Source organism: Pyxicephalus adspersus, chromosome 2, assembly GCF_032062135.1.
Source record: "Pyxicephalus adspersus chromosome 2, UCB_Pads_2.0, whole genome shotgun sequence".
NCBI lineage: Eukaryota > Metazoa > Chordata > Amphibia > Anura > Pyxicephalidae > Pyxicephalus > Pyxicephalus adspersus.
In genome coordinates this window covers 41562358-41589406 of record NC_092859.1, presented here as the reverse complement: position 1 = coordinate 41589406, position 27049 = coordinate 41562358, and the positions used below count along the sequence as shown (strand labels likewise).

Here is a 27049-nt window from a genome sequence, read left to right as displayed (position 1 = left end):
GTTAGCTTGCAGGTCCATATACCTAGTGGTGGTAATTTGATTCTATATTTGCATATATTCACTTCAATGTGAGACAAAGATCCTAAAACAAATGTATTTAAATTGAACACAATGCACTGGTAATAAACACATAGAGAACAACTGTTGCAACATGCATTAACTGTTAACATAACAAAATAGCTAGGAGGTTAAAAGGTGATAGCCAAGTCTGCCCAATAGGAAAACATCAATCCAGGAGCACCACTCCAGGCCTTCCCTATAGTCCCCCTGACACCTGGAAATTCTTCCCCCGGTGATATTTCTTGCTTTTTACATTTCTATTTTAAGGTGTCCTTAGGCTGGTCACATGGCCTGCAGATTTTTGGATATCCTCCAGTGGTGGGGAGTCCCTATTGATGCGAAGAGCAGTGGCTATAAAACTATATCAGCACTGCTCTGAGTGCCATTGTATGTTAAAACAGGGCTCTGAAGTGGCACCCCCACACACATCAACCCCCACTTCTTTACCTTTTCAGGCATCATTTAAACCAGGAGACCGAACACATCTTGGCACGATTCAGGATATCAACATTGGAGATTGGATTAATTGCCAGCACCAATTTGATCTTTTTTATTGTTTGGACAGTTTTCTTGTTGGATTAGACCCCTATAGTTAACATGTTTCCATCCACTACCTCAACAGAATGGACACTTATGTAGCCATAGAAACAGAATCTATTGTGAATACATAAAAATGTATGAGTGGATGTCAAACAATGAGCCAGTAATAGGTTTGTTTGAACATTTTTAAGAGATAGTACCAGGAAATGATAATGGATTGATAGCTCACAGGCACCAGCATAAAAACGAATTATTAGGGAAGGAGATCAGCCGGGGCCGTTTGTCAGAAGGGTCTTGTCTCTGCACTTTACACACCAATCATATATCACACAGGTTACTATTCATTTGTAATGACTTATGAAAATCTAATGAAAGAAAAATCAATGAACTTTATATAGCAGGTCATGTTCTCCATTTAATATAGTTGCCTTCTATAATGGAACCAATTTCCATACTGACTGATAACAAATAAATCTGGAGTGATTGCATATTATATCTTTATAAATAGAAAGGAATATAGAAAGTGACAAAGGACAGTGAGATGAATGATTGTATACTGTTAAGTGTCCTTAAACCCTGGTTAAGAAAAAAATATCTGAGATTTTTTGACTTCCAGAAAAAACATTTGATACAGGGAATTTTTCTTTTCTCTGTGAAAAAATGGCCATCTTGGTGGAGTCCAGGTTTTCTTCTTCTTTCAAAATATGTGTTTCATGAGTTGCTCTCCAGACTATCAGTGATGGAATATTCAAGAAATATAAGTAGATGGGCAAGAAGAAGTGTGGTCTTTGCCTTCATACATTGTGCTAAAAGGTGTTCCTCCTCATCTCAAATGTTAAAGGTATTTATGATATATAGGGGCCATGGGGCTCCTCACTGGAATGGAGGAAGTTACCATATGGAAAGAGCCCCTTTGATGTGAAGTTTTTACATCTTTATGTATAAACAAAGGAAATACAGTGGTATCAATGTTGTTGGATTCAGATTCCAGTCTATTACTCTGGGCGACCATGTCATAAGCTGTGATTGATGACCACACTCAGAAACACACCATACTATGTAGAGTAAGGAACATAAACACACACGATAACATACACACACCTTGTCCACCCTAGATCCTCAGTATCCATCTCTCAGGTGTCTCTTTCTTAAAATCTTTCTCCATTGGCCATAGACAATATCTGTAAGATGTGTCTTTCACTGTATACAGGCTTAAATGAAGTCCACGTAGTGAGTGGGTATTGTAAATTTCCACAGAATAATAATTCTGCCCACAAATACACTAAAGTTCTGTGCACATGTTATATTTCTAGTGCTGGAATCAATCTTTTGTGAATGATTACCAGCGACAAGAGAACAAACGAGCGCTCTACTGTTCTGTGAAGGACAAGCAAGTGGCACCCTGCTGTGTCCTCCTCCAACCAAGTGGTGGTGCCCACTTGGTTGTTCATTGATCCATCAGGATGAATTGATCAGTGTTTGGGAGCTGCTGTACACATGCTATGTTTTTGGAGAGTAGATAACAATCGTTTGTCTCAGGTGTCAATAATATACCATGTGTATATGGTTTAAGACATAAAAGGCCTTCAGATAAATACCATCCCAAGCCTGGAGGTAACATAATAATGGATCAATAATAAAATAATATAATCATCATTATTTTTAAAACTAGAATTACTGTAGGCTTAATGCTTTCTAGCTAAAATGCTGCCTCCTTTAGAAAGCAAGAGTTGCAGATATTCTTTTTAAATACATTAAGTACATCCGAAATGGTCTCTGAAATCTATGTGCTCTGGCATTTAAACTCAGGGCAACCAGGAGGGGGGAAATAAATTGCTCGATCGGTTAATATTTGAGCGATGTGGACTGCTAAGGCAAGAACACTGAGGATGATGGACAAGTGGAAAAAGACAAAGGGTGAAAGATCACAGAAACAGTGTCTATTTAAGCGGCAGCTCGCTCACTGCCTTGTGTAATTGCACTGACAGAAATGGCTCATTTAGTCAGAGGACAATGGGACTGATGAGAGAAATTATCACTGCTGCTGTCATGTGCAGGTGAGGAGACTGGAATGCAGGAGCTGAAAGCAATACAACAGCGGGAGAATATTCTTTTCTATGTCAGAGCGGAGAGCCTATAAAAGGGGAGCTGATTTAGTTTTAGTTCTGACACCTACTCAGGTTGTAGATATTTCCTCAACTTTCTCCCCACCAAAACTATTATAAGGTATTTTTAGTTCACATTCTCAGAAATATATAAACAATTATCTAAAAATATTGTTTTTCATGATTTGCACACTTTTATGTAAAGAATAACCATCAGGTTCCTTGCTGCTATCCCTATGTGCTTTATTATTCACTAGAACAAGCATGTGTACAACATAAAGTAGTAAAGGAGAGATCAAATGATAGTCTGATCCTTTAAAATATGTCAGCAATGGAAACTTTCATATTTTTTATTCCGGAGGGTTTCTTTAAAGTTTATTGGGGCTACATTTCAATGAAACTGTAGCCTGCAGCCTTTTTTGGGAGATTTCCCCTCAATTTCTGTCTTCCTATGGCTATTGTCATTTGGTAGAGAAATCTAAAAGAGGGTATAAGCGTATGAAAAATTTGATAGGATTTTAGTCTTCACCTTCTCAACTAAAAACATGGTTTGCTGTTTTCTGTTTCTATGTTGGACATTTTCCAATACGTTATGCAGTGGAACAAGTTGTGTCACCAACTAGGACAAAAAGGTCGGTGAAAACTGACCAAGGTTGTAACTCTTACCCAAGCTGAAAATTAAGAATTGGCTGAAGGTACACCATAAAGTCATCATGTTAGTCTAGGTTAAAAAGTTTTTCCTAAAAGCAGACATTATAATGGGATCGGGATAATAACTGAAATGCAGTTCAGTAAATTAAGTATTAAGTATTTCTGCAGAACTTTAATTACTCTCATATATACACAGTAAATGTACATTCCACATATTAAAATATACCAATACATAAATAAATGTCAATAATATAACGCTTCTACCTGGGATATATCAAATTTAAAATTAAATAAATGTAAAAACAGCGATACAGTCCAACAGTGATAATCCACTGTTATCTAATATGTTTACCCGACTATGATAATCCATTAAATGACTCCTGTTTTTTTTTTTATTTTGCTTCCTCTGTGAATATTCCATAACACCTATAATTGTGTCCTAAATTAGAAGGACATTCAATTTTTCGACAACTCATTACAGAAATACATTTTATGCCTGAAATGTATCTCCGCTGGCCACTATCAGTGTTACTCAACTCTCCTTACTCTTCTCCTAATCCAGAACTCAATATTGGTAATAACATGTCCTTTATATACATACACTACAGTTCTCAACATTATATTTCAATTAAATATGCTGATAATAAGGTTCATTTTAAATAAAAATGCTATTTGTAGAAATGAGTTTTGTATTTTTTTGTCCAGCTAAACCAGTTAGTGATCATGCCAACAGAACTTGACCCTAAACTGACGCAATCTTTGATCATATCACAATTTATAATTTATGTTAATTAACTGTGCACTCAGCCTCAAGGTAAAACATTAGCTGCATAATACTGTGGTCCTGGCAGAAACCAGATGTAAATTAAGGAAATTACACTGCATTCAACAAGTACACAAATAATACCACTGATTATCATAAAGTAGCTCTAATTCATTTTAGTCATTTACTTTAAAAATTACAATGACATAGTAACATAATGGCTTTGTCACATTAAATGATATATTTACAATATTGCATAGTAATATTATAAGTACATTGTTTAACACACATGTAACTTCAGTGACAATGAGCTGCAGGAAATTAATGCAATAAACTTTTGGTGTTTTTCTATCATGGTGATAAAATTGCCTCAGGTGCCTTAAAAATGTTTTTGCAAAACATGGCTGATGGATTGACTTTTTCTGTCCTAACTCTAATATAATGTTTTTTTGCAGAAAACATTTCATAAATGCAGATGGTGGCTTTTGGGAGTCCGGTAGGCCAAAGACTTGACTAAGAGCCACCTGTGTCCACAGCTTCTGTCCACGGACGCAACATCCATTTTTTGATTGTGTTTCTTGTTCTCTTTAAAACCAAGCTTAATGGAATTCAGCAGTGGCATTCTTTTTTAAAAAGGACCACAAGAAGTATAGTACTTTCCTTTTACAGTGCTAATCTCATTTTGAAAAAAAATGAGGTCAGTTTGATATGTTGCTAAAGTTATTCATAGTTTTTGACAGGTGCATTTGACCTGCACTTGACCTCTTTTTAAAGTGCATCAAGTTGCTTTCAGCATCCTCCTCTGAGTTTCCACTGCATCCGTAGAATAGAAGTTCTGACTTGCACAAAACCCACCTGACACAGGTCTTTACAGGTATGCCTAAATAAAAACTAGAAGCCCTAGGTAATTGATCTGTATATCCTTTAGGGACGTCGTTGGCATCATTTTTTCATCTTCAATTGAATATAACTTTAACTGTCTGCTCCTTTTTTATTACCTTGTATAAAATATGTGTATACTTCTGTCCTTTGAGTCGCCAAATTAATTATTATCTTTGTCAAGTAATAGGCAGTAACAGCAGGAGGTGTTGAAAAAAACACACACCTGCCTTTGGGTTTACTTCAAGCAGTCAACATCATTGCTGAGAAATGTGATTAAATACATACCGAGAGCATCACCAAAGCTTGTATTTTGAGACTGAAACTTTTTTATTTGTAAAAAAGTTGCTCAATAATGAGCTCATTTGCTCATTAATATAATTTTTATAATGCTTTCTGATTTTCTTATGTAAAATTGAAACTCTTTGTGGCCTATTTAGAAAGCTGTAAATATTTAGTACACATTTTTTGGTTGAAATTGTTCCAGTTCACATTTTCCACTGGAGTAATGGATTATCCACGGGACAATTTGATTGTTAGATTCACTTATATACTGTAAATAGATCCCTTTTTTTTTTATAATAAAATTTGTGACAGGCAAAAAATTCTTACTTGAAAAATTTAGGGCAAAGCAACCGATTTTATGGGTAGCTTGCCCCCTCATGAACAATGTTCTCCATATGTCTCCCCACTGAAATACCTGTTGCTTTTGGGCATAAGGAACCATTGAACTCTCCCCAACGCTCACGTTTCAACACTTGGAACTTAAGAGGATACTCAAAAAGCCTATTCAGGGAGAGATGTTTTAACCCCAAAATATTACTAAATTTATGCACCGATGTACTAATTGGTATCTAATAAATGTTCCTTTTTTTTAAATCTACTCTTTGTTATAAAAAAATCTGGTAATCATGCCAGGTATCCCACTTCCTTTTTACATTCTGATCATATCAACCACTAAAGGTGATCCATTCTGGCATAGCTGACATGGCATGTAACTATCAAAAAATGTAACTATCGTTATTGCTGTGTATTTATATGGTGCTGACATGTTCAGTAGTGCTTTACAAAGTTCATAGCCAAATCATAAATTGTCCCTAAAAAGGGATAGTAATCTAATGTCCCTTCCATAGTCCTGTGTCTCTAATAGATTCTAAGGCAATACAATTTTTTAAGGGGGACCCAATTAACCTAACTGGAGGATCTTAGGATGTGGGAGGAAACTGACTCACACAAAACTTTTTTGTTCATTTATCTACATAATTTACTAAAATAAATAATTGGTCGACACTATGCGGCAAGGCAAAATTGCTTTGGTATAACTGATGAGAGAGATGAATTAGGAATAAATGCTTGTCTAGATGTGATTTAAATTGTACTTATTTACCTAATTCTCCCACTTCTGTGCAACTGGTTCTCCATAGAATGTACTATTTGCCAATGTCATCTATAGTGGCAGACTCTTTTGACACACCCCATAATGCAAGACCAATAGTCCTGCATCTTAAGAGGAAACAGTCAAATGTCCAACCACATCCTGGAATGTGGAGAAATACTAGAAGCTGCCATTAGGCTTTAAAGTTGGCTGCTTTTTCTATAGGACATAAATAAAACTAAAAAAAAAAAGAAACACCAAAATAACCCCCTGTGCACAGCAGGCAGCCTTTGGTGGCATAATTTACCTTCCGTGCACTGCTCACTGCTAAACCCAGATAAATAGCATCTACTTTCATGTATGGGTTGTACATAAAGGTGACTTACCTAATTTAACAATGTCACTTTATGTATTAAGGTGAGGCTTTTTAGTAACAATATGAACACATGTACACAGACACCTACATATTCTCTATCTACAGTCGTTTTCTGTTTAAAGTGTGCCGTGTTAGTGATTCATGTAGCAATTGTTTTCCCTGCCTGCTGTAATCAGTGAGCGGAAAAAGAGTCACGGGAATAGCAGAAAACTTTGTTTAGATTATTTAACCAGCCAGGCCAGCCTGCATGGCCCCGTAATCCTTCAAGTAAATATTTACATGGTGACAATTATCAGTCGCATAATATGGTTGAAGGAGTTTAACTTCCTTCTCTGCCAAGAGCACAGAATTTAAAATACAAATTTGAATCCCTAAGCATTACTCTGATTATTAGTAGCTTGCAAAGCAAATTGATCATAGACATCAGTTCCAAGACCGAGGAGCGTTGTGCTGTCCATATTTTGTACAATCTTTTTAAGCCAGGCAACCAGGTTTACATGAGAATTCCAGTCAGCAGAGATGTAATTAGGGAAAGGTAGCAGAGGTAGCTGCCCAGGGTGCAGTGAAGATAAGAAGTATATTGGGGAGAAAAAAAATATCTAAACATATTGGAGACAGATGCAAAAAACTGAATTTAGTCTGATATTTTACAAATATTTCTAAAATCCTTAGAAATATAAGATGCAAAAAATGGATTTAGGAAAGGGATTTATGTTAGTGACAACATGTGTTCAGGGACTTTGCAATTAACTGGTGCAATGATCGGGCTGCCATCCAGATCAATGATTCTTCATTATTTACATCATTGGGAATTCAAACCTCCTTTCTTTATATTTTTGTCTTTATTTATATGTGAATTATGTTTTTTAGTAAATCATCTCATTCCATCAGCATGACACTGCCCCTCTACTACAAGAACGCACAGTTAAATCAATGCATTATTCTAAAAAAAAACACCTCTCCTTGCTATACCTGGCTTTAGCTTAAAAGGCAGCAACATAAGATGACATAACTACAAACAGTGAAGCCATTGACATTTGTGGGGCAGGTAACCAATAAAAGGTACAGAATATTCATGCATATTATTTTCAACAGTGCAGCAAACCATGCAGACATACTTCTAGAACATGATGGCAAGAAATAGGATTCAGTGATTTCATGACTGTTTATGATATATAGCATTTCAGCATACTAAAGGTTATTTTGTAGATAAACAATACATGTTATCTACTTTTAATCAGTAATTAACTACCGTGCATAATAAAAGCACATCCAAAACTACATTAACCACCTGGGCATTACACTGATGTCTAGGTTTCTGTACCAAAAGCGGTACAGTTTTTTATGAAATTTTTTTTTTTAAATTGTAGACCTGTAACTTACAGAAATATGTCCGAATAGGGGTCTAGTAGATATCATGAATATAAAAAATGTTTGAAACACACAATCATGTAAAAAAAAAAAATTACTTTTAATAAAATTAAATAAAAGACACAAAAATCAGCTTAAACAAGAATACATAAATAAATGAAAAATACTGAAAATGCGATAATTCGGTATACTGTATAGTAATATATTTTTCTAAAACTCCTCCCTAGTGTCCAACCGTCCAACGTCACATACCTATAGACAAAACCACATAAATATATTTTGTATTATTTTGTATTGGATTGGATACAGGACTTTGTATTCAATCCAATACAAAATGAGAGTTTGAATTTACCAATTACATACTTTGTATTTATTTTGAATTATTTTGTATTGGATTGGATACAGGAGTTTGTATTCAATCCAATACAAAATGAGTTTGAATGAGTTTGAATTTGAATTTCCCGCATACGCGCCGACGTCATCTCCGAGGGACACGTACACGCTACGGACAAAGAAGAAGAAGCAGGCTTCTTCTTCTCGGAGAAGGCACCCGACGCTGGAGAGGGAGATCGACGCTGGAGGACGACGCTGGAGAACGAAGCTGGATGATCACAGCGGGACCAGGTAAGTGATCGATAAACCCGAACTTTTCTCACTGTATTTTCATATAGTATACTATAAAAACAATTGGTTTGACAAGGTAACAGTAATTTGCACGTTATGTATTGATTCATTTCATTAAGGACTGTGAGGACAGCCTCAACAAATACTAATATCTTATGACATGGATTAGCAATACTGCTGTCAGATGGTTTAGAAATTTCTGTTAAAAGATGTCAAAATGAGAAATGTTCCATGTCTCTAGTGTCAACTACTCAAATAAACCTTCTCATTAACTCTGTCTTCCATTCAACTCAGTCCTGACTTTGTAGTCCCATGTCAATATTTTTTCCATCCTTTTGTCAAATGCCATCCTTTGTGTACCCAAGTAGTGGAGGCAACCAAGTGCTACTAGCCACCTGAGGCTGAACTATGTCAATGGGTGAGAAGTACAGCGCTAGACTGGAGGATTGTTGTCTGGGTAAACAATGTCACTCAACTAGGGCCTTATGGCATGTAGTGAAGATTAAAATAATTTATTGAATTTCATTATAAAGTTGATGAAGGGAGAAAGAACTTACCAGGGAAGACAAAATATAAGCAGATCAAACTTCCACTTCGAAGATTTACAGCAGAAGCACTGAATGTGTTCAGGTCAAGCTTGAAGTAGCTATAGTTCCCAAGAGTACATTCTGTATTCACATTTAGATAAGAATGTTAATAACTCAAAGCGTTGGGAACAGGAGGCAATAAAAGGTGACTTTAACAAACACTAGCCCTTTAATTGTAATATTTCAGGATGAATTGTTCCACGGTGCCTGCAGCTCCAAATATCCAAAATAGCCTATATGAAAGCCTGTTAACTTTGTGTAAATTTTTTAATGTCTTTAGTCCTGCCACAAATGGTATAACTTGCTTGGAAAGAAAAGTGTAAATACCTACTTCTGCTGCTTACACCACTGAAAGCCACTTTATTGGTGAAAATTAATCGCCTGAAGTCTGTTTAGAAACAACACCAACAATGATTTTTTGTGTCCCTGATTTAGCTCATTGGCTCCTTTGGTTCACCTTCATATGATTGCTGTTTTCCGAAGCTATGTGATGGTTGGCAGGAGGAACTATTGAGTACAGTGGAAAACACAGTCTAAAAAGAATTTTATACCAGCAGATCACTTTATTTTTTTATGGATCCCTTTATGTTTGCTTTTTTGTTTGCTTCAGGTCTGCACTTTTGAGCCAGATCATTATGGTTTATTAAAAACCTCAAAAATATCTTCTTGAAGTAGGATACTGCATATACTGGAATATAAACCAATTTCAATATAAACCGAAGCACCTACTTTTACCTAGAAAAGAAACAGGAAAAGTACATTGATTCAAGTATAAACCTAAGGTAAAAAATTGCTGTCATTGCTAACATTCAAGGCAGTAAAAAAAAAAAAAAAAAAAGACAAAAGTTGACACGAAAAAGCACATCAACAAGGTATTATTTAAAAATTACATTGCTCCAGTTTATATATATTAATTTGGCTTATACTCAAGTATATACACTTCTCTTCTTCATACACATATATTGATATAACATTAGAAAAACATGGTATATTGGCTGCTAGTGAAGGTGGGACATGGCAATACTTTTTGTGTGCCCCAACCAACTTAAACCACCTAGAACGCAAAAAGTTACCAAGTAACAAAAGCATAAGAGGGGAGAAAATATATAGATCCCTGAATGTGTGCATGAATGTGAAGCCTGCTTAAATAGGTTGCTGTGGCTTTATTATTGCAAAACTAGGAGATTCAATGTGACAGACAATCATCAGAAAATGCTTTTATAACAGTAGCCAAGTTGATGCGCCATTGATAATGATTTAATCAGTAGAGCAAACAGGATAATCAGTGTGTTTGCATATGTCATTTGCATATGCTTCAATAAAAGGGGCCTAGAAGGTAAGCAAAGACTTCTTATTATTATGAACCATCTAATGTATCTAGCAATTGTCATTCTAGTACAATCTAGAAATAGCACAACAGTAATTCTAAAGTAATAAACATGGGTAAAATAAATAACAACAACATCTTGACAAAATACAACAGTAAAATATGTTTCCAGTAGCATTAAAATACAATCGTAAAAAAATTTACAGATATTTCTGTTATGTGTCAGGAAAGCCAATGATAGTTTTAATCCTTAGCTGTGTGAAGACCCTTTTTCCATTTCCCCTCTATAATTAAAGATCTTGGCGATAATGCTAGTTAAACAAAAGACTATTGGTGGCAGATAATAGTCTAGTTATTTCTGCCATTGAAAGTGACCTGAAGTTCAGCATGTTGTATAGAGACGGCTTAGTACAGAGCAAAATCATTAATCCAGAGTAGCTGAATGTCTATTTGTAGAATAACTGTAGGAGATTTTTGAGAAATGCATAGGTGGTGAATAAGTGGTGCTATTTGTTCAATGTTTCATAGTTTATAGAATTCTAAGATAAATAGTTGAGAGATTATCAAAAAACTAAAGTGTAAGCCAACACTATAATTTTTAATGCAGTGTTACTGGTAGCTGGGTGGAACTGGATTCCCTGATACAATGTTGCTTGTTGTTGACAACTCTAGACAAATGTGATGCCAATTGATGGTTCACCATGCTGTCATCCACCCAAAACAAAAAGAGTAGGTAAAACTGCTGTCCTTTAATAATCAGAACATACACTCTATTACATTCATTATTTTTAATGTTTTATCCTTTTAAAAGTTGTTCAGAAAAATACTAGAAATTGTTCCTAGTCCTTGTACCAGGTTCTATGTCTACCAATGCCCACACCTCTGTCTGTGGCTCAGTGGACAAAATGGAAAAATGTACAAACATAAGGTTAATAGATGGACTTCTCAGTGTAGGAAGATTGGTTTAAAACTTTAAAAATGAGATGGGTGTGGATGACATAACATACATGAAGGTAGGCTAAAGACTGAGGGAGGGAAGTTTTGGTTGTGACCTGGCAGTTAGGTAGTTTTTAAGATAAAAGGTAAGGGCCATGGGAGTGCTCTACAGGACAATGGCGGAGGCTCAGAAACAAGAGGTTAGAGAGGGTAGGGTTGTGGTATGTCTGCATCAAAGGCAGGATAAATATTAGACAAACAAGAGCTAACAGACAATGAAGGAGGGGAGCAATAGTAACAGATGATGCGGAAAGATGGGTAAAAGAGATTGCTTAGGTAACAGCCCTCTACTATAGCAGAAACAGACTATGTGATGTGAAGTAGGGACCATAGCCATGACCACTGTAGGAGAGGCGCTGTGGCTTCATAAAAAAGGTATAAGGTGTGTGTGTGTGTGTGCGAGTGGGGGGGTAATTGTATAATAAAAGATGCCAAACTGCTGCCCTGCTGTCTTTCAGTTGAAAGTCTTCTACAAAGTCTAAACAACTAGAACCAAACTGTGAGCAGAGCAACCCAAATGTTTGTTTTTCTTGCCGCCAATTGTCAAATCTGCAAACACTGGGAGCCACATGGGAAGTTGGACAGTAGTAAGGAATCTGATCCCAATGAGAAGAAGTACAGATTGTGCAGTTTGACTAAAGCTACGTACACACTTCCAATTATTATCGTTGGAAAACGAACGACGAACGATCCTGCACGATATCTACGAACGATCGTATAGCACCGATCCTGTACATACAGATAACGACACGATCGTTCGTAGATATTGTACACACAATAGATACGATCGTTTGAACGATAGAGGAACTATGTGCACGACAGGAAAGTGAACGAACGTTCGTTCATTACGCATGCTCAGACCATGGACGATCAACGAACGACCGTACACACGAACGATGGTCAACGATCGTCGTCCAATCCGATCCGCCGGTCCGGTCGTTCGTTTCCAACGACTTTCCTCGTTCGTCGGCGTCGTTGGTTACTTTTTTTACGAACGTTTTTTGCCCAATCGATCGTTCGTCGTTCGTTTTGAACGATAAAAATTGGAAGTGTGTACGCACCTTAAGCTGATGGATCTATTGTAATTCGATATTGGACCAATATTATTTTACACTTAGCCAATCCCATATGTTAAACTACACTGGTAAGTAAATGCCATTGATTGATTATTATGTTGCAATGGCACCCGGCAAAAGGTGAAATATAATGGACAGTATATATACAGTATATATGTGATGTGAAGTGATGTAGAAGCAGACATATATAGGTATAATAATCTGAGCAACTTTGACAGGCAGATTGTTAAATCTCAGTCAAAGCATGTCCAAGCAGCAAGTCATGTGGGTTTTTTCTGAAATGCGGTGGTTAGCTGCTACCTAAATAAGACCAAGGAAGGACAATTGGTGAATTGGATACAGGGTCCTTACTAATAAAGCTCATGGGGGGGGGCAGAGTATTGTGACTTCTGGTGCTAATATTTTGGTGCCAGATACCGCAGAATACCTTTAGAGGTGTTATAGAATATATATCTATGTTAGGACACAGCTGCTTTGGTGGAACAAAGAGAACTACACAAATAGGCAGGTGGTTTTAATGTTTGAAGATAGGTTTAATAATGCATATTTAGCCAGAAGGCTAAGGTTTTACTTTCCCCATGAGATATATGGGTCAATCTCCTACCGTTGATATCTCCTAATAGCTCAAAGCTAAAATAGCACCTAGTCCACAGATCTATTAAATGTGAAAATTAGAAAAATTGCAGAACAGCCTAAACAGCTCTAGAGTTTCATCACACTTAATGAAATGATATTAAAGTGGATATTTAAAGTTGAGGACTTACTATGTTATTGGGAAGAAGTTTGTGTCTAAGTAGTACTCTGAACATCTAACTTTTTATCTTGTATTCGTCCTGAAAAGCAGCAGTGCATGTCCTGGCGTACCAAGGCACTCTGATGCCTACAGATAGGTATAGTACCTGCAATGTGAGATTGTTGCCTCTGGCAGCTAACCTTAGGTGATTTAGAGTGAAAAGTGACGATGTCTTTACACATTTATTTCCTGGATCTTTGTTTTGTGCATTAGGATATATCTGAGGCTTTTAATCATTTGAGGAACCAAGCTAAAAAACCATAGTATATTTCCTTGGATAGGTGTCTGGGGATCAAAAAACAGAGATACAACGCAGGGGGTGGTGTTGAGTTCAGGGATGACCAAGGATGTAGTTGGGCGGGTAGGGGTGGGAATTCCATGCACTCACTTTTTTGGGGAGTGGGCACGCTTGGCCGTTTCGCCCCCCCCCTCTGCGAAGTGAGGATAAAGACCCCGCTGGAGGGCACACTGGCCAGAGCCTTGGACCATGTCCCCTGTACTGATCGCAGGCTCCGGGCGGTGGCAGGTTGTCTCTCTAAATACAACCCGCCCACTCCCCCATCGCATGCTCAGACCTGCGATGGGAGAGTGGCCGGGGTCTGGTATCATGACGTCACTCTGGGGAAAGTGTCTTCCACATTGAGTGACACAAGCAGGGGTGTAGTGGGGCGAACACGTACCGTGCCCCATCTGGTGGAGTGCAAACACAGTAACTAGAATGAAGTTTTGTATCACTGCAAACCATTAGAGATAGAGATAGTTGTGCAGAAGCTCTCATCTTTATCAAGGTAGAGGTACTAGCAGTGCCAAAATCCATCATAAAGATATATCAGTTGCAAAACAAGAATGTTTGGAAATAAGAACAAACAACACATAAATATTACACTAGGACTTGTTGATTGAGTGTAGACACCTAAAAAGTGACAGACAGAGAATACATGAGAAAAGGTATGGAGGGGACAGAGGCAGTAATAGCAAAAATAAAATAAACACTACCAGAATAGACCAGAGGAAGGGGAAGCATACAAAATGAATACAACTACTAGACTGAATACTGACAGAATTCTTTAGACATCTTTACTTAGGTGGCTGCTTTGATTAGTGCAATGTAGGGTACCCGGCTATACATTGCAAATGGAAAATCAATAGAAAATGGAAGGGTTTAGGGTCAGTTCAGTTCTTTATTATTTTTTAAAGTTATAAAGTTTGCAAGTTTAGGAACTGTTTTATATCTTCTTACCATTTATATAAAATCTGTCTATTGCTGTTTGAAACTCCTAGTAAAAAAGTAGAGAGCCGAAGTTAAAAAGATTGAAGCTTTACTTCTTTATAAAAATGCTGAATGTGAAAATACTGCATGGAGTATGTGCAAGAGTATTTGATAGACGTGCGAATTACCAAGCATTATTTAAAGAGATCTTTGGTGTTGCCAACCCCAATATAACAAAACGAGAGAAGGCAGGGTTTTTTTGGCATAATATACATGTATATTGTGGGTATAATATATTTGAGTCATATAACATACAATATATAACATTGAAAATGTAATCATAATAGAAGAATTACAGGCGAAATTGTCCCAGTCTTCCACACAGAAGGTGGAAGGATAGAATGGAAGGGGGACTGATGCTCTCTGCAATGATGATCCTATGACTTGGAATGCTTGAGTAAAACTGCCCGACGCATTTTGCCCTTATTGGCTTCTTCAGGGGATTTTAGGTATCACAAACAGTTAGTGTATGTAAAGATAATGCATATATGCTAAACAATACAACATTCAAATATAGTAATAAAGTGATTGTACGATCACTGGTAGTAGATAGTCAAAAACATAAATTTATAAATCTAAATTGACAATGTGATTTGTATCCAATAATGAAATAGTAATATAGACCAAAGAGTACAATAATGAATAAACAAAGTAAATCATTAGTTGAAAAATAAAAAATAATGAAGTTTTGACTATTACCCATTATGAGAGATATTGTGTGGGGTAAAATTAACACACTAATATATTTAGGCAGATATGCATCCATATATTAGGCTGTTTATTAGAACTAAATTTTGTCATAATTGATATAGGTATAGTAGAAATAAAGTGATGCTAGGCATAGGTTAGTGCCATGCCTGATGTAATGTATCTGACATGCTATAGAGAGAAGTAGTGAGAGCTAATTAGTTGACATAAGGTATGTATAAAATAGGATTTAGTGTGTAGGTAATTAAACACTATAAGTGTTTATGACAATAGTTTGCACAAATATGCATATAGATCGTATAACTGGTGTTAACAGGTTGCACATGTGGGGTGCATACCTACAATGGTTCATAGAAATACACTGCATTTTAATCACATATAGTAGCATAGGTGCAGGCATATGGGTTAGTACTTACAGTTCTGTATGCGCTGAAAGAATTATATAAATGGTTGGAGAAATGAGGAGCATCAAAGGTGGTAAGCTTGTTAGCTGGAGAGAAAAGTAAAGTGGGTTGGTAAGTATAATGTTGCTGCAAGTCATGGACAGGTGGAATGGCATAGAGGTGTCTTACCCTGTGGATGTATGAAGAAAGAGAAAAGTATATTGCCAGATGATGCTGCTGTATTGGAAAATGCAGCTAAAATAGAGTTGTGGGTATGGCGCTTTAAGAAGGGGATGGTTGGCGTCCGGAAGTATGGGTTGCGCATACACGAAGGATGGTGCATGTGCAGATCGAGCCGCAATGCGATATCCGCCATGAAAGTGCCAGGGATAATAATGGAGGCAGTGCATGTGCTCTAGGGCATAGGAGGTGGATGACGCCTTGAACTGGCCCCCTAATGGGAGAATATGGATAGTGTGTGCGTGAAGGATCATGCATGAGCAGTGTAGATAACCTGTGCGCTAAGGATCACGCATGTGCAGATAGGGGAGAATGATATGAGCGGCTGAATTAAACATATATAGCATCAGTTGTAAAGTGTGAGTAATGTAGTGAACTGATATTAGTGTACAAAGTGGACATGTACATGGTGAGAAAAATGGTGAAGCTTGAGTGATGTTTAGGTGCATGTAGAGAGAATGTAAAGAATTGTAGAGGGTATTAAGGCTGTAGTAAAAAAGAAAGGAAAGAAAGCATGTTGTGAGCTGAAGTGTTAGCTATATGAGGGTGTCACTCAAACAGGAAGACACTTCCCCCAGAGTGGCACCATAATGCCAAAACCTGTCCACTACCCAGGGTGGGACAACACCAGGGACACAACCCACCCACTGCCCGGAGCCTGCAATCCATATGAGAGACATGGTCTGTGGCTCTGGCCGGTGCGCCTCCCCAGGGTCTTTCTCCTAACCCCGCTGTGGGGCGCACTGGCCAGAGCCGAGGACCATCGTTTGGCGAATGCTAGTGTAGAGGATATGACAGAAGGTAGCATGTGCAAGAGAGGAGTGCAGATGGTATGATAGCAGGTACCATATGCAGGAGATAAATATGGATGGAATGGCAACAGGTAGTGTGTGCAAGAGAGAAATGAAGAGAGCAGGACAGCAAGTAGTATGTGAAGATATTCTTTGCCAAAACAGAAAAGCACAGATAACAATAAAACATGTTCAATATCCCCCATTTTCCCACTCTACAAAATATGACTGATAAATTAAAGTTTAAATAGTTCACTTTCAAAACTCAGGTCGGGGAATTTGATTTGATGAAAATTCATTTTTACAAAGAACATCCAATTGGGATCAAGTAAATGTAAACAAAAATACTTTTTGTTTGCACCTAATTGGATAGCTGAAGTCAGCAGACCTGCATCTTATTTACTAAGCTTAGTAAATCATTTCTTGCACAGTGAACATTTGTTAGTGGGAGACCCTAAATTACTTTACTAAATGAAAAAGTATTTTGTAAATAAAGTGGCCTTTAAGAGCAAAAATACTAAGGGCACCAAATTCTATACATTTTATTTTTTTTAATTGGTTCCTTGAGACCTTAACACAGTGTTTCTCAACCTTTTTAACATAGGGGGAACCCCTTTCAGGGCTTCAGGGGACCTCTGCTATAATTACTATATCCACAACTCACAGTACATTAGTGTGGTGGTCAGTGGGAAGAATGCCTCTTAGATTGCTGGCCAGTAGAACCTTGTATCTTCAACTTCTTGGTTTCTACTGCTGTTTCCCCACTAAAGTGATTACCCTCAATTCCTAATTAGCCTGCAGGTCAGACATGTTTTAATGTTTGATATCATTTTGATGAGTATTTTAAAATAAAATCAACTTGTTAACAAGAATCAGATGCCACATTGGTGTTCAAGAAAATCTAGTTAAACAGTAACCAAATATGCCAACATATATAGTTAATACATGCAACCACTTCTACATAATTCAACATCATGTCTGTGACATATCTGTATGGCTGTTTGTTAGCTTTGGTTAGATGTTCAATTTATAACCAAACTTCTGTGAAAAACAATAATAAAGGTTTTGCTGTCATAGTAGATGCAACGTTAAACTTGTAGAAATGAAAGGTAATACTGTTTGGTTTTCATATGTTGTTTAACAATAACTTATTTTCTTTATTTGTAGAACCAAGGGATGTTTTTGGTAAAAATGGGAACATTAAAGCAAACCAACATGACAGAGAAGCTTGTCTCAAAAAGCTGGCATTCAAAGAGTACAGTTAACCCCATACAGTCTTTGCATGGGAGCAACATCATGATGGACAGCACCAATATCCTGGGAGTTCAGGTGATTCTCATAACAGCATATTCCTTAATCATTCTCTTAGGACTTGTTGGCAATTCCTTGGTCATTTACATGATTGTAAAATATAAAAACATGAGGACGGTAACAAACTATTTTATAGCTAATTTAGCAGTTGCGGATCTCATGGTGGACAGTTTGTGCCTGCCATTCACTCTGGTCTACACGCTGATGGATGAGTGGAAATTTGGCTTAGTACTCTGTCATCTGTTTCCTTATGCCCAGGCTATGAGCGTCAATGTCTCCACCCTCACCTTAATGGTCATAGCCTTGGATCGATACTGGTGTATTGTTTTCCACCTCAGTAGTCGGATCTCTAAAAAGTTTAGCTTTCTAATTATCACTGTTACATGGGTGACAGCTTCCATCTTTGCTATTCCCCTTGCAATCTTCCGAGAGTATAGATACGAGGAATTACCAACCATCAATCTCACAATAACCGTATGTACTGAAAAGTGGCCCTCGAATAACAGCAGAGATGCAGCCATTTATAGCATATCAATGCTTTTATTGCAATATGTCCTGCCTTTGGTGGTAATCTGTTACTGTTATATCAGGATCTGGCTAAAACTGAAATATCACATAAGCCCAACACCCAGAAATGAATCGCATCAACGAAGAAAGAACACAACTAAGATGTTAGTGATGATGGTGGTTGTATTTGCAGTCTTCTGGCTTCCATTCCATGTCTTTCAGGTGGCTATAGACCTGGGATGTGGCCTTGTTTTCCAGGAGTACAAGCTTCTCTATTCCATCTTCCATGTCATTGCTATGTGCTCTACCTTTGCCAACCCTCTCCTTTATGGATGGATGAATAAGAACTACAGAAATGGATTTCTCTTGTTTTTTGGCTGTAAGGACAAATTACAAACTAGTCAAGTCGATGGGTCACTGAGAGGCCACTCCTATACCTTTCGTGCCACAACGTATCATGGGAGTTTTCGTCATGCTGGAGAAAATGGACAGCAGCCAACACATGTCTAGGTGGTCCATGTTGAAAGGAGTTCTTTGTTTAGTGGAAGATGGACATTTTTGACATACGTGTACTGTACACATTTAAGTATTACACTGTATTTGTATATAGCATATAATATGGGAAACTTGTAATACCTACCAAAATGGTACAGTATTTTAAAAGTTAAAAGAATATAATAATTCATATAACTTACAATATTTAAGACATATCAAATATCAAAATGACATAAGACTTTTTTTAAATGTAAAAGTGAAATAAATCTGTCTCAACATAAAGGTTAAGGGTCATATTAATAAAGCCGGAAATATGTCACAAACCATTTACATTTGGTATTTTAAAACCATTTAACATTTGCTGGTGGATCATTCACTGTATTTATAAAATTCATAGAGAATGTCAACTTTTGCTCTAAGCGGAACAAACAGCATTAAAGGATAACTAAATCCAAGAACAAAAATGTGTTATAGCAACCTGCCAGTCTTTTAATGTGGTTGCTTCATGTGCTTTTATTTTTCAAGCTAAGAACATTTTTACAGTACAGAAAATACGTTGATCTTAACAGCATCGTAATATCCTTTTCCCTCTTTGGACAGCAACAGAGGAAAAGATTTGTGGCATGTGCATGGAGAAATAAAGTGGAACTAAACTCATGAGACTCACCTATCCCAGGCTAAACTGAGTTGTGCTGAGCATACTCAGCGTTTTTTGACAGTTCCCCAGTGGGATCAGGCAGGTAAAATAGATTATTGCAGAGGGGACATCGTCTGTCCCTTTTTGTAATAACCACCTGCCTGAGCCTATATTTTGCAAAGCGAGACTTTAGTTCCACTTTAAATTTGGACATGACAGATGGTAATTAGGGATGAGAGTGAATTTATTAAATTCGGTCTTGCAGCGAATTGGGCCGTTCTCGCTTGTCAAACATGTAGGCGAGAATGGCCTTTGTAAATTTGGCCGGCAAGAGAATTTTTGGGACCTGTCAGCTCTGCTCCTCTAGTTGCTCTTGCAGCCCTTTACTAGTTGTATGTGTTCTTGGATAGAGTTGCTCTATTTTCACATTTAAATAAAATTAAACTCACTGTTATATAGGTTTTTTTTCTTTATAAAGAATCAAGTTATTCCCAACACACTTTAATGCAGATCAATCAAGAACAATATGAAATAAGTCTATGCCTGCAAGCAGACATACTATCCTTTTATAAATTAGTAATTAGTATTAGTTAAAAAGAGCTCCTGTAAAAGAATACTGTTCATACTTCCACCGCTACACATGACCTGTGAATATGTTTGTCAGTAAAAACAGTGCATTTAAATAATTCATTCAAATCTACTTCTGTTCTTGGATCAATCATTGGAGTACATAGTTATCTGAGGTGCAATTCATGTTTGAATTGTTAAAGTACACCTATCCTCAGAGCAAGAGAAGAGCTGAAGGTAAAATCCTCAACAAAGCACCTGGTTCTGTGACAATTTCTTGACAATGGAAATCATTCCACTTTGTCGAGATCTCCTCCTATTTTCTGTTGCATCTACAGAACATGAAAGGAAACCTTCTAAGTATGAGTTTTAAAGCTAAGGTTTAATATTTTTTTTTATTTTGCCTTTCTTGGTTGACCCCCCCCCCCCCCCCAAAATGCTAACAATGTTTTATTAAAAAATAAGAATTTAATGCAGCCAACACATCTATGAGCTGGTGAGCCATTGACATATATATATATTTCAATTCACATGTTGGCAGTAATTGATTTTCCACCAGGGAATGGTTCAGTGAATGTTATATTTACTGTTTTCTAAATAGACCACTAGGTGTAATAGAAGCAGTGCCATTGCTGAGATGTTTGGTGGCCTTTTGCCAGCCTGAAATTTTAGACTTAGGATAACTATCAGCAAAACCCAGGGAACTGATAGCAGGATAGCGTGCCAGGGATATTAAGCCTCTTGTGTACACCCATCGGTGGCAATAGAAAATGTGTTATATAATTACATTAAAGAGAAACTGAACTCTGAACGCTGTGTTCAAAAAGACAGACTGATGGCAAATAATTTTTTACCCAGTTTGCCTTACTTACTTACTTACATATCTTACTTACTTACCATAACTTGTTCTGCACTTTGTGTGAAACAGCCATCTTGATTGAGGTTGGATTTTGCTTCTGTATGTTAGACCACAATGCACTGAGCAGCATAGTAGTGAAATCACTAACAAGCCAGCACAAAAATCTTAGATTGTAGAAAATTATCATGGGCTGGAGCCATGGGATGTAGGACAGAGGTAAAAAAAAGATTAAGTGCCATTGGGTGAAAGTGCAGTTACCCATTGCATACTTTCTGTCTCTAAATACCAGTAAACTCTCAGAAACATGGAGGTTGTGACTCTCAGACAGTGCCAGTAGACACTGAACAAGGATACATATAAGAACTTCTGATTTTTCTGATCTACATTCTTGTTCCAAGTCAATAACACAAAAAGTGGCATTGCTAATGAATGGGTAAGCATAACAACTAGGCAACAAGCATTTTTAGAAGATTAGCACATTGTCTACCCATGCTCATGCCTATTTTCAGGCAAACTGACAATGTGTGTTTCAAAAAAGTGCAGTCTGATCATCTCTTCATTTCATGTATAAAATATTTTTGGTATAAATATTAAATTAACTTGTGTATCTTACAAAAATATATATCAGATGATCATTTAACAAAAAGTCCTGGGTCATATGTCAATTTTAATAAAACAAAGTTTTACTGACTATTTTTAACCTTGTGTTACTGATTTAAAAAAATACATATAATTTATTACTATAGAAATGCAAAACCCTGATTTTGAAGCCTACATGCATTCTTCTTCTATTCTGCAATCTCTGATTTCTCTGATTTCTGTCCCCAAACCCACATGCTTATGTAAAACTTAAATACAACCTTTCCATACCTATAAAGACAAACTTTTATACAGTGAATAAAAATACCAGGTCAAAGACAGAAATGATGGATAAAAAGGCTGGAAAAAGTCCTCCAGTCAAGACATTGCTGCTTAACTTGTGGCAAATGCATTACTTTTTAAGTTTCATTTTCCTGGCCATAGTCTTTCCATGTATATCCATAACATCCTGATGAGCACATATTTCTTCATGGCATCTATGGGAGAAGCCATGGTTGTCATACAGACTGGACTTCCAATATATCTACCTTTGTTCATCTCTAATACTGGTAGCTTGATATACTAGCTATTTATTGGGGAGAAAGTAGCTACAAGGACATTTGCCATGGACTATATGGGTGACCAATGGGCCTGGTCTCCTTCCTCCAATCTATAATGGGGACAGGGGCCAGCAGCTAAGGATTAAGAAGCACTTTTCTCACACATCACAAAACAAAGCTGGGAGACCAAGTGAAACTGTAAGTTTGTCTTAGAAGAGGGAAATTGACAGGCATTGCCAACAGTGGGCCAATGTGCGAAATTGACTTGGGGGCTAAGGAGTGTCCAGGGCCCTCATGGGGTGGCACACTTCGCACCTCCCTATGTCCGCCCCTGCAGATGGAGATCAAGCTCTCCTGGAAATGTACTTCAAACAGTAGCTTGATCTTCTGATGAAGCTGCATGCTATTTGGCTTTCCAGTTGCATGCCAGTTTTGATGGTAGAGAGCCACTCATATGGTTGGAGACAACGTGCCCAGATATCACTAGCTCATTAAGTGTCACATTTCTGAGCTCCTTGGGGAGAAAGAAACTTGTGTTCACTAGGGGTGTACAAAGACCCAGGGAGTCATTGAAAAGATAGTTAAAGAGTCTGCACCCACAGATTAGGTAGATACTCTGTTTAACTACACAACATGTGTAACTGACTGCTGATACCAATCGGATCGTTGTGTGAATGGTGAAATATCTGCAATATCCACCCATGGAGCAATTGCAGTCCTAGCCAAATCTTCTCTTGATGCAGAGGGAGGCAATGTTTAGCTACACTTATGGAGCCTGTAATTACTGTCAGCGTGTTCTCTAAATTCTAATGACGGGTTCACTTTAACAGTGTTGCTACATGGTAAGTCTACCTTGTATATATACCACACATGAACATTGTGTACGGTGAACATTGTCTGATTCATTGGAATTAACCCCCACACAACACCTACACCCCAGACAGATAAGAAGTACAACTGTACTATCTACAAACAACACCTTCTCTCGTCATGCTGAGCTTAATTATCCACATAGCTGCTACATGTGGAGAATGCACATAGATTGGCAATGGGCTTTAACACGCTTTGCTGCTCTATCACACTGCTGTAACCAGACTTTGACAGTAAAGAGAATATACACATATTTAAATGGCAGTATATACCTTGCAGGTCACAGATGTTTGGAAATTTTTTTTTTACTGAACAGATCAAGGCCCAGTTCATTAGAGCAGCTGCATCAATCTGCTTTGTACAATGGGATGCCTTGCATTGTCACATTTATATGGACTGCCAAATGCATTGCGGCACACAAAAGAAGTGGATGACTTTTATGTTGTTTACAATTCCAATTTATTGTACAGTAGTGCATAGCTGGGCACAGCACCTGGCACTTTTCAGTTCCCCCCCCCCCCCCCTGTTTATAAGTAGTTACCGAGGAGTCGAGTCACAATACAGGGGCTGCTACCCACCTACAATTTCTTCCCAACCAGCTTAAAAAAAGTTCTGGATTGAACACTTTCATGTATATATCATGTATATACCCCTTTGCTCACCTGTATACCAGTAGTTTGGTTGGTTAAAACTGCTTTTTAAATTGTTTTGAAATAGGACTTCCAGCTTTTGTTGGTGACAGGTCCACTTAAACCAGCAGCATCACTGAAACTGACTTCTATCTATACAATAAATGGTTTCAGAAATAGAACAATCATTATGGAGTCTATTAAAGTCTTAACAGGCTTCAGTGAACAGTGATTGGAACAAGCTGCTGAAATGGACCTTTCACTCCGGTGATTTTTGTATGCGAGATGTCACTTTAGGAACATGATTTACCATAATGTTTTACTACAACAATGTCCAAGAATTCACCTGTCACAACTGTCAACATACATCACAAAGATGAAGTAATCATTCAGAGAGCAACATGCACAGTTATCATGGCTTCAGATTAATAATCTGCCTAGTCTAAGGACAACTATTAAAGTTTTAGATGAACAGTGCAAGGATTTGTTATGATTATGTAATCCTTAAATCTTAAAAAGTTTAAAAGTAAAATGCTAGCATTATTTTAGAAAAAAAGTTTACTTGATTTAAATTGATTTTGAGTTTTCTATATCTATTTTTAGGTGTATTTATTTACTTCTGAGTGGGCCTGCATCCTCCCACCCCACAATTCTAAATTGTCGAACTTCCTTTTTGAAGAACTAGATAGAGCTGTGCCTGGAACCTGGGAGCACTGAATGTCCATTAAAACCGTGCAAAAACATAACATATCTTTGGAGGAACAATCCTTCTTTTAAAGCCCAATCGCTTTCCCACTCTTCCCACCTTGGTTATCCATTTTTTGATCTTCTGTATATATCTCAAAAAAATGTATACCTAGCAAAATTGTTGTACTGCACCTAACATTTTATCCAACCTCTAAATTATCAGATTTGTCATTTCAAAGGGCCAGTATAAGGCACAAATGGGGTACAAAAGGAAGATCTGTGTGTTTAACCAATTACATTTGTGTAATATTATTTTTATCCATATCATCGGAGATGTAGCAGGTGGTGTGTCCTTTACTTTCATACTAAAAGTTGTCCCTCTTTCTCATCTCAGAAAGTGGAAGATATAAAATTAAATTATTCACATCCCAACACTGCTAAAGTACTGTTAATATGAAACAGTCAAGGTGTTGTCATGATTTTTTATAAATCTGTAACTTTCAGTTTCTGTAACATACTGCTGGGCAATTCTTGTTCAAGCACTTACTGTAATGAGAACACAATGAACCAAGACTGGAGAAGATAGACTATGGGTGAACCTGGGTATTGATCTGATCCAAAATTTAAAACATTTGCCAACTAAGAGCAAATGATTTATAAGAAAAAGTTCCAGGTTTTCTGGATCGCTCAGGTACTCCCATGATTGTCTAACCTCTCCAGTCTTGGAGAGCTTTAATAAATCAGGCCCAATGTGTTATTTACTTTTCTGTTTTTTGTGGTCCTCTGTTGTCCCTCATAACATATGATTCCAGTGGAGGCTAAGAGCAGCCATACCAATACTCATTCCACACTGTTGTTATCTTCATACTGAAAAACAGGTTTTTCTACAAGAAATAAATATAGCAGTTGTTTATGATAATAATTTGGAAAAATAAGCATTTTATTTACCAAAAATATAAAAATAAATTTATTAAAAAGTTTGCTTCTATTTGTCCAAGATTCCTTAAAATGTATGTGAAGGTTGAACATTTAAACTACTAGATTTGGTATCATTTAAGAAGATGAATTTCAATTTAACAAGTAAAACAGCCTACAGGGCAAGGAACTGTATGATAGATTTTAAGATAAACATTTGGGGATGCTCAGCAGTCAGGCCATAATCCCTGAGTAAAATTAAACACAAATTTTTCATGTTCCACTGACGTGTACAGAGTTAACAAATTATTTTCATTATTAGTTTTATCAAACACAGGCAGCAAATGGTTTCTGTAACTTGCTCTTTTCTACAATTTACACTTAGAAATGCGGTGAAGCATTTCAGACCACGCAGGAATGTGCTAAAGGGTGCGTATATGTAGAACCTCATAAAAAGACATAAATAGTTCATTATTACAACAATGACATTTATTTGGCTTAAACTAGTAGAGAAACTTAATTTCATAGAAAAAGTCATTCCCTCGAGGAGTGGAAGAATTATTTTATAATCCTTGTGAAGATCTGTTCTTTTTAATACGGAGCCTGGAGTTATTTAGAACACTGATTTATGCCCACTGATTAATATTTTCTCTAAATAGTATAGTTTAAGTAAATGGGCTTTATCATTATCAGAATTAAAGTGCAATTCTAGACTATAAACAAAGCTAATCAGTGAGCTACTACACAGCAAATCTGTGCTAAAATAAGAATATTTACTCAGTTTAAACCTGTGGTCACAGAGAGTACCTTGTAGTGACTTTTGTTACATATACTTCTCTCCCTTTCTGCTTCTTGTATTACCATTCACAGCAAAGCTTCTGGGATAGATAGGAATCTATCTGGTGACTGTAAGTAACTATTTATAGCAGATATTTTATTTATTTGTAAGTGAAAGATAGCAAGGGGCCTCCTGGAAATACATGTCTTGCACTGTAAAGGCTAAAAAGGTTCCCAGATTACCATGAAATGAAGATTGGATAAAACACTGATATAATAGGCAGGTAGGCTGTGCATCTCAAGTTTTATTTTCAATCTTCAGTTTTTTAAAAATTATTCTCCTTGATATTGACTGCTTACCTGGATTACTGACATGCCCTACTTGATGTTGATCATATTTAGTAGAACTCGTGTTACGATTTATTATCGTTATTAATAAAAATAAACAGAATTTATATAGAGACAATTTTTTTGCAGTGCTGTACATTAAATAGGGGTTGCAAATGGCAGACAGATAAAGACAGTGACAATGAGGAGGAGAGGACCCTGCCCCAAAGACCCTGATGTTTATTAACCACCTGAGCGTTATACTGAGGTCTAGATTTCTGTTTTTTTTTTAAATTGTAGACCTGTAACTTACAGCAATATGTCCGAACAAGGGTTCTAGTAGATATCATGAATATAAAAAATGTTTGAAACACACAATCATGTAAACAAAAAATTACTTTTAATAAAATTAAA

The 27049-nt window shown here is 36.9% G+C and overlaps 1 protein-coding gene across 1 annotated transcript in view; it reads left to right on the top strand.

The window, feature by feature from the left end:
• Positions 1-20832, top strand: part of LOC140325023 (neuropeptide Y receptor type 2-like) — a 34690-nt gene extending 13858 nt beyond the window's left edge. The window contains exon 2 of the mRNA XM_072403118.1: positions 18083-20832. Within this exon, the coding sequence (XP_072259219.1) occupies positions 18092-19243 (1152 nt within the window). The 5' untranslated portion in view covers positions 18083-18091 and the 3' untranslated portion in view covers positions 19244-20832. The remainder of the gene's footprint in view (positions 1-18082) is intronic.
• Positions 20833-27049: the final 6217 nt, after the last annotated feature.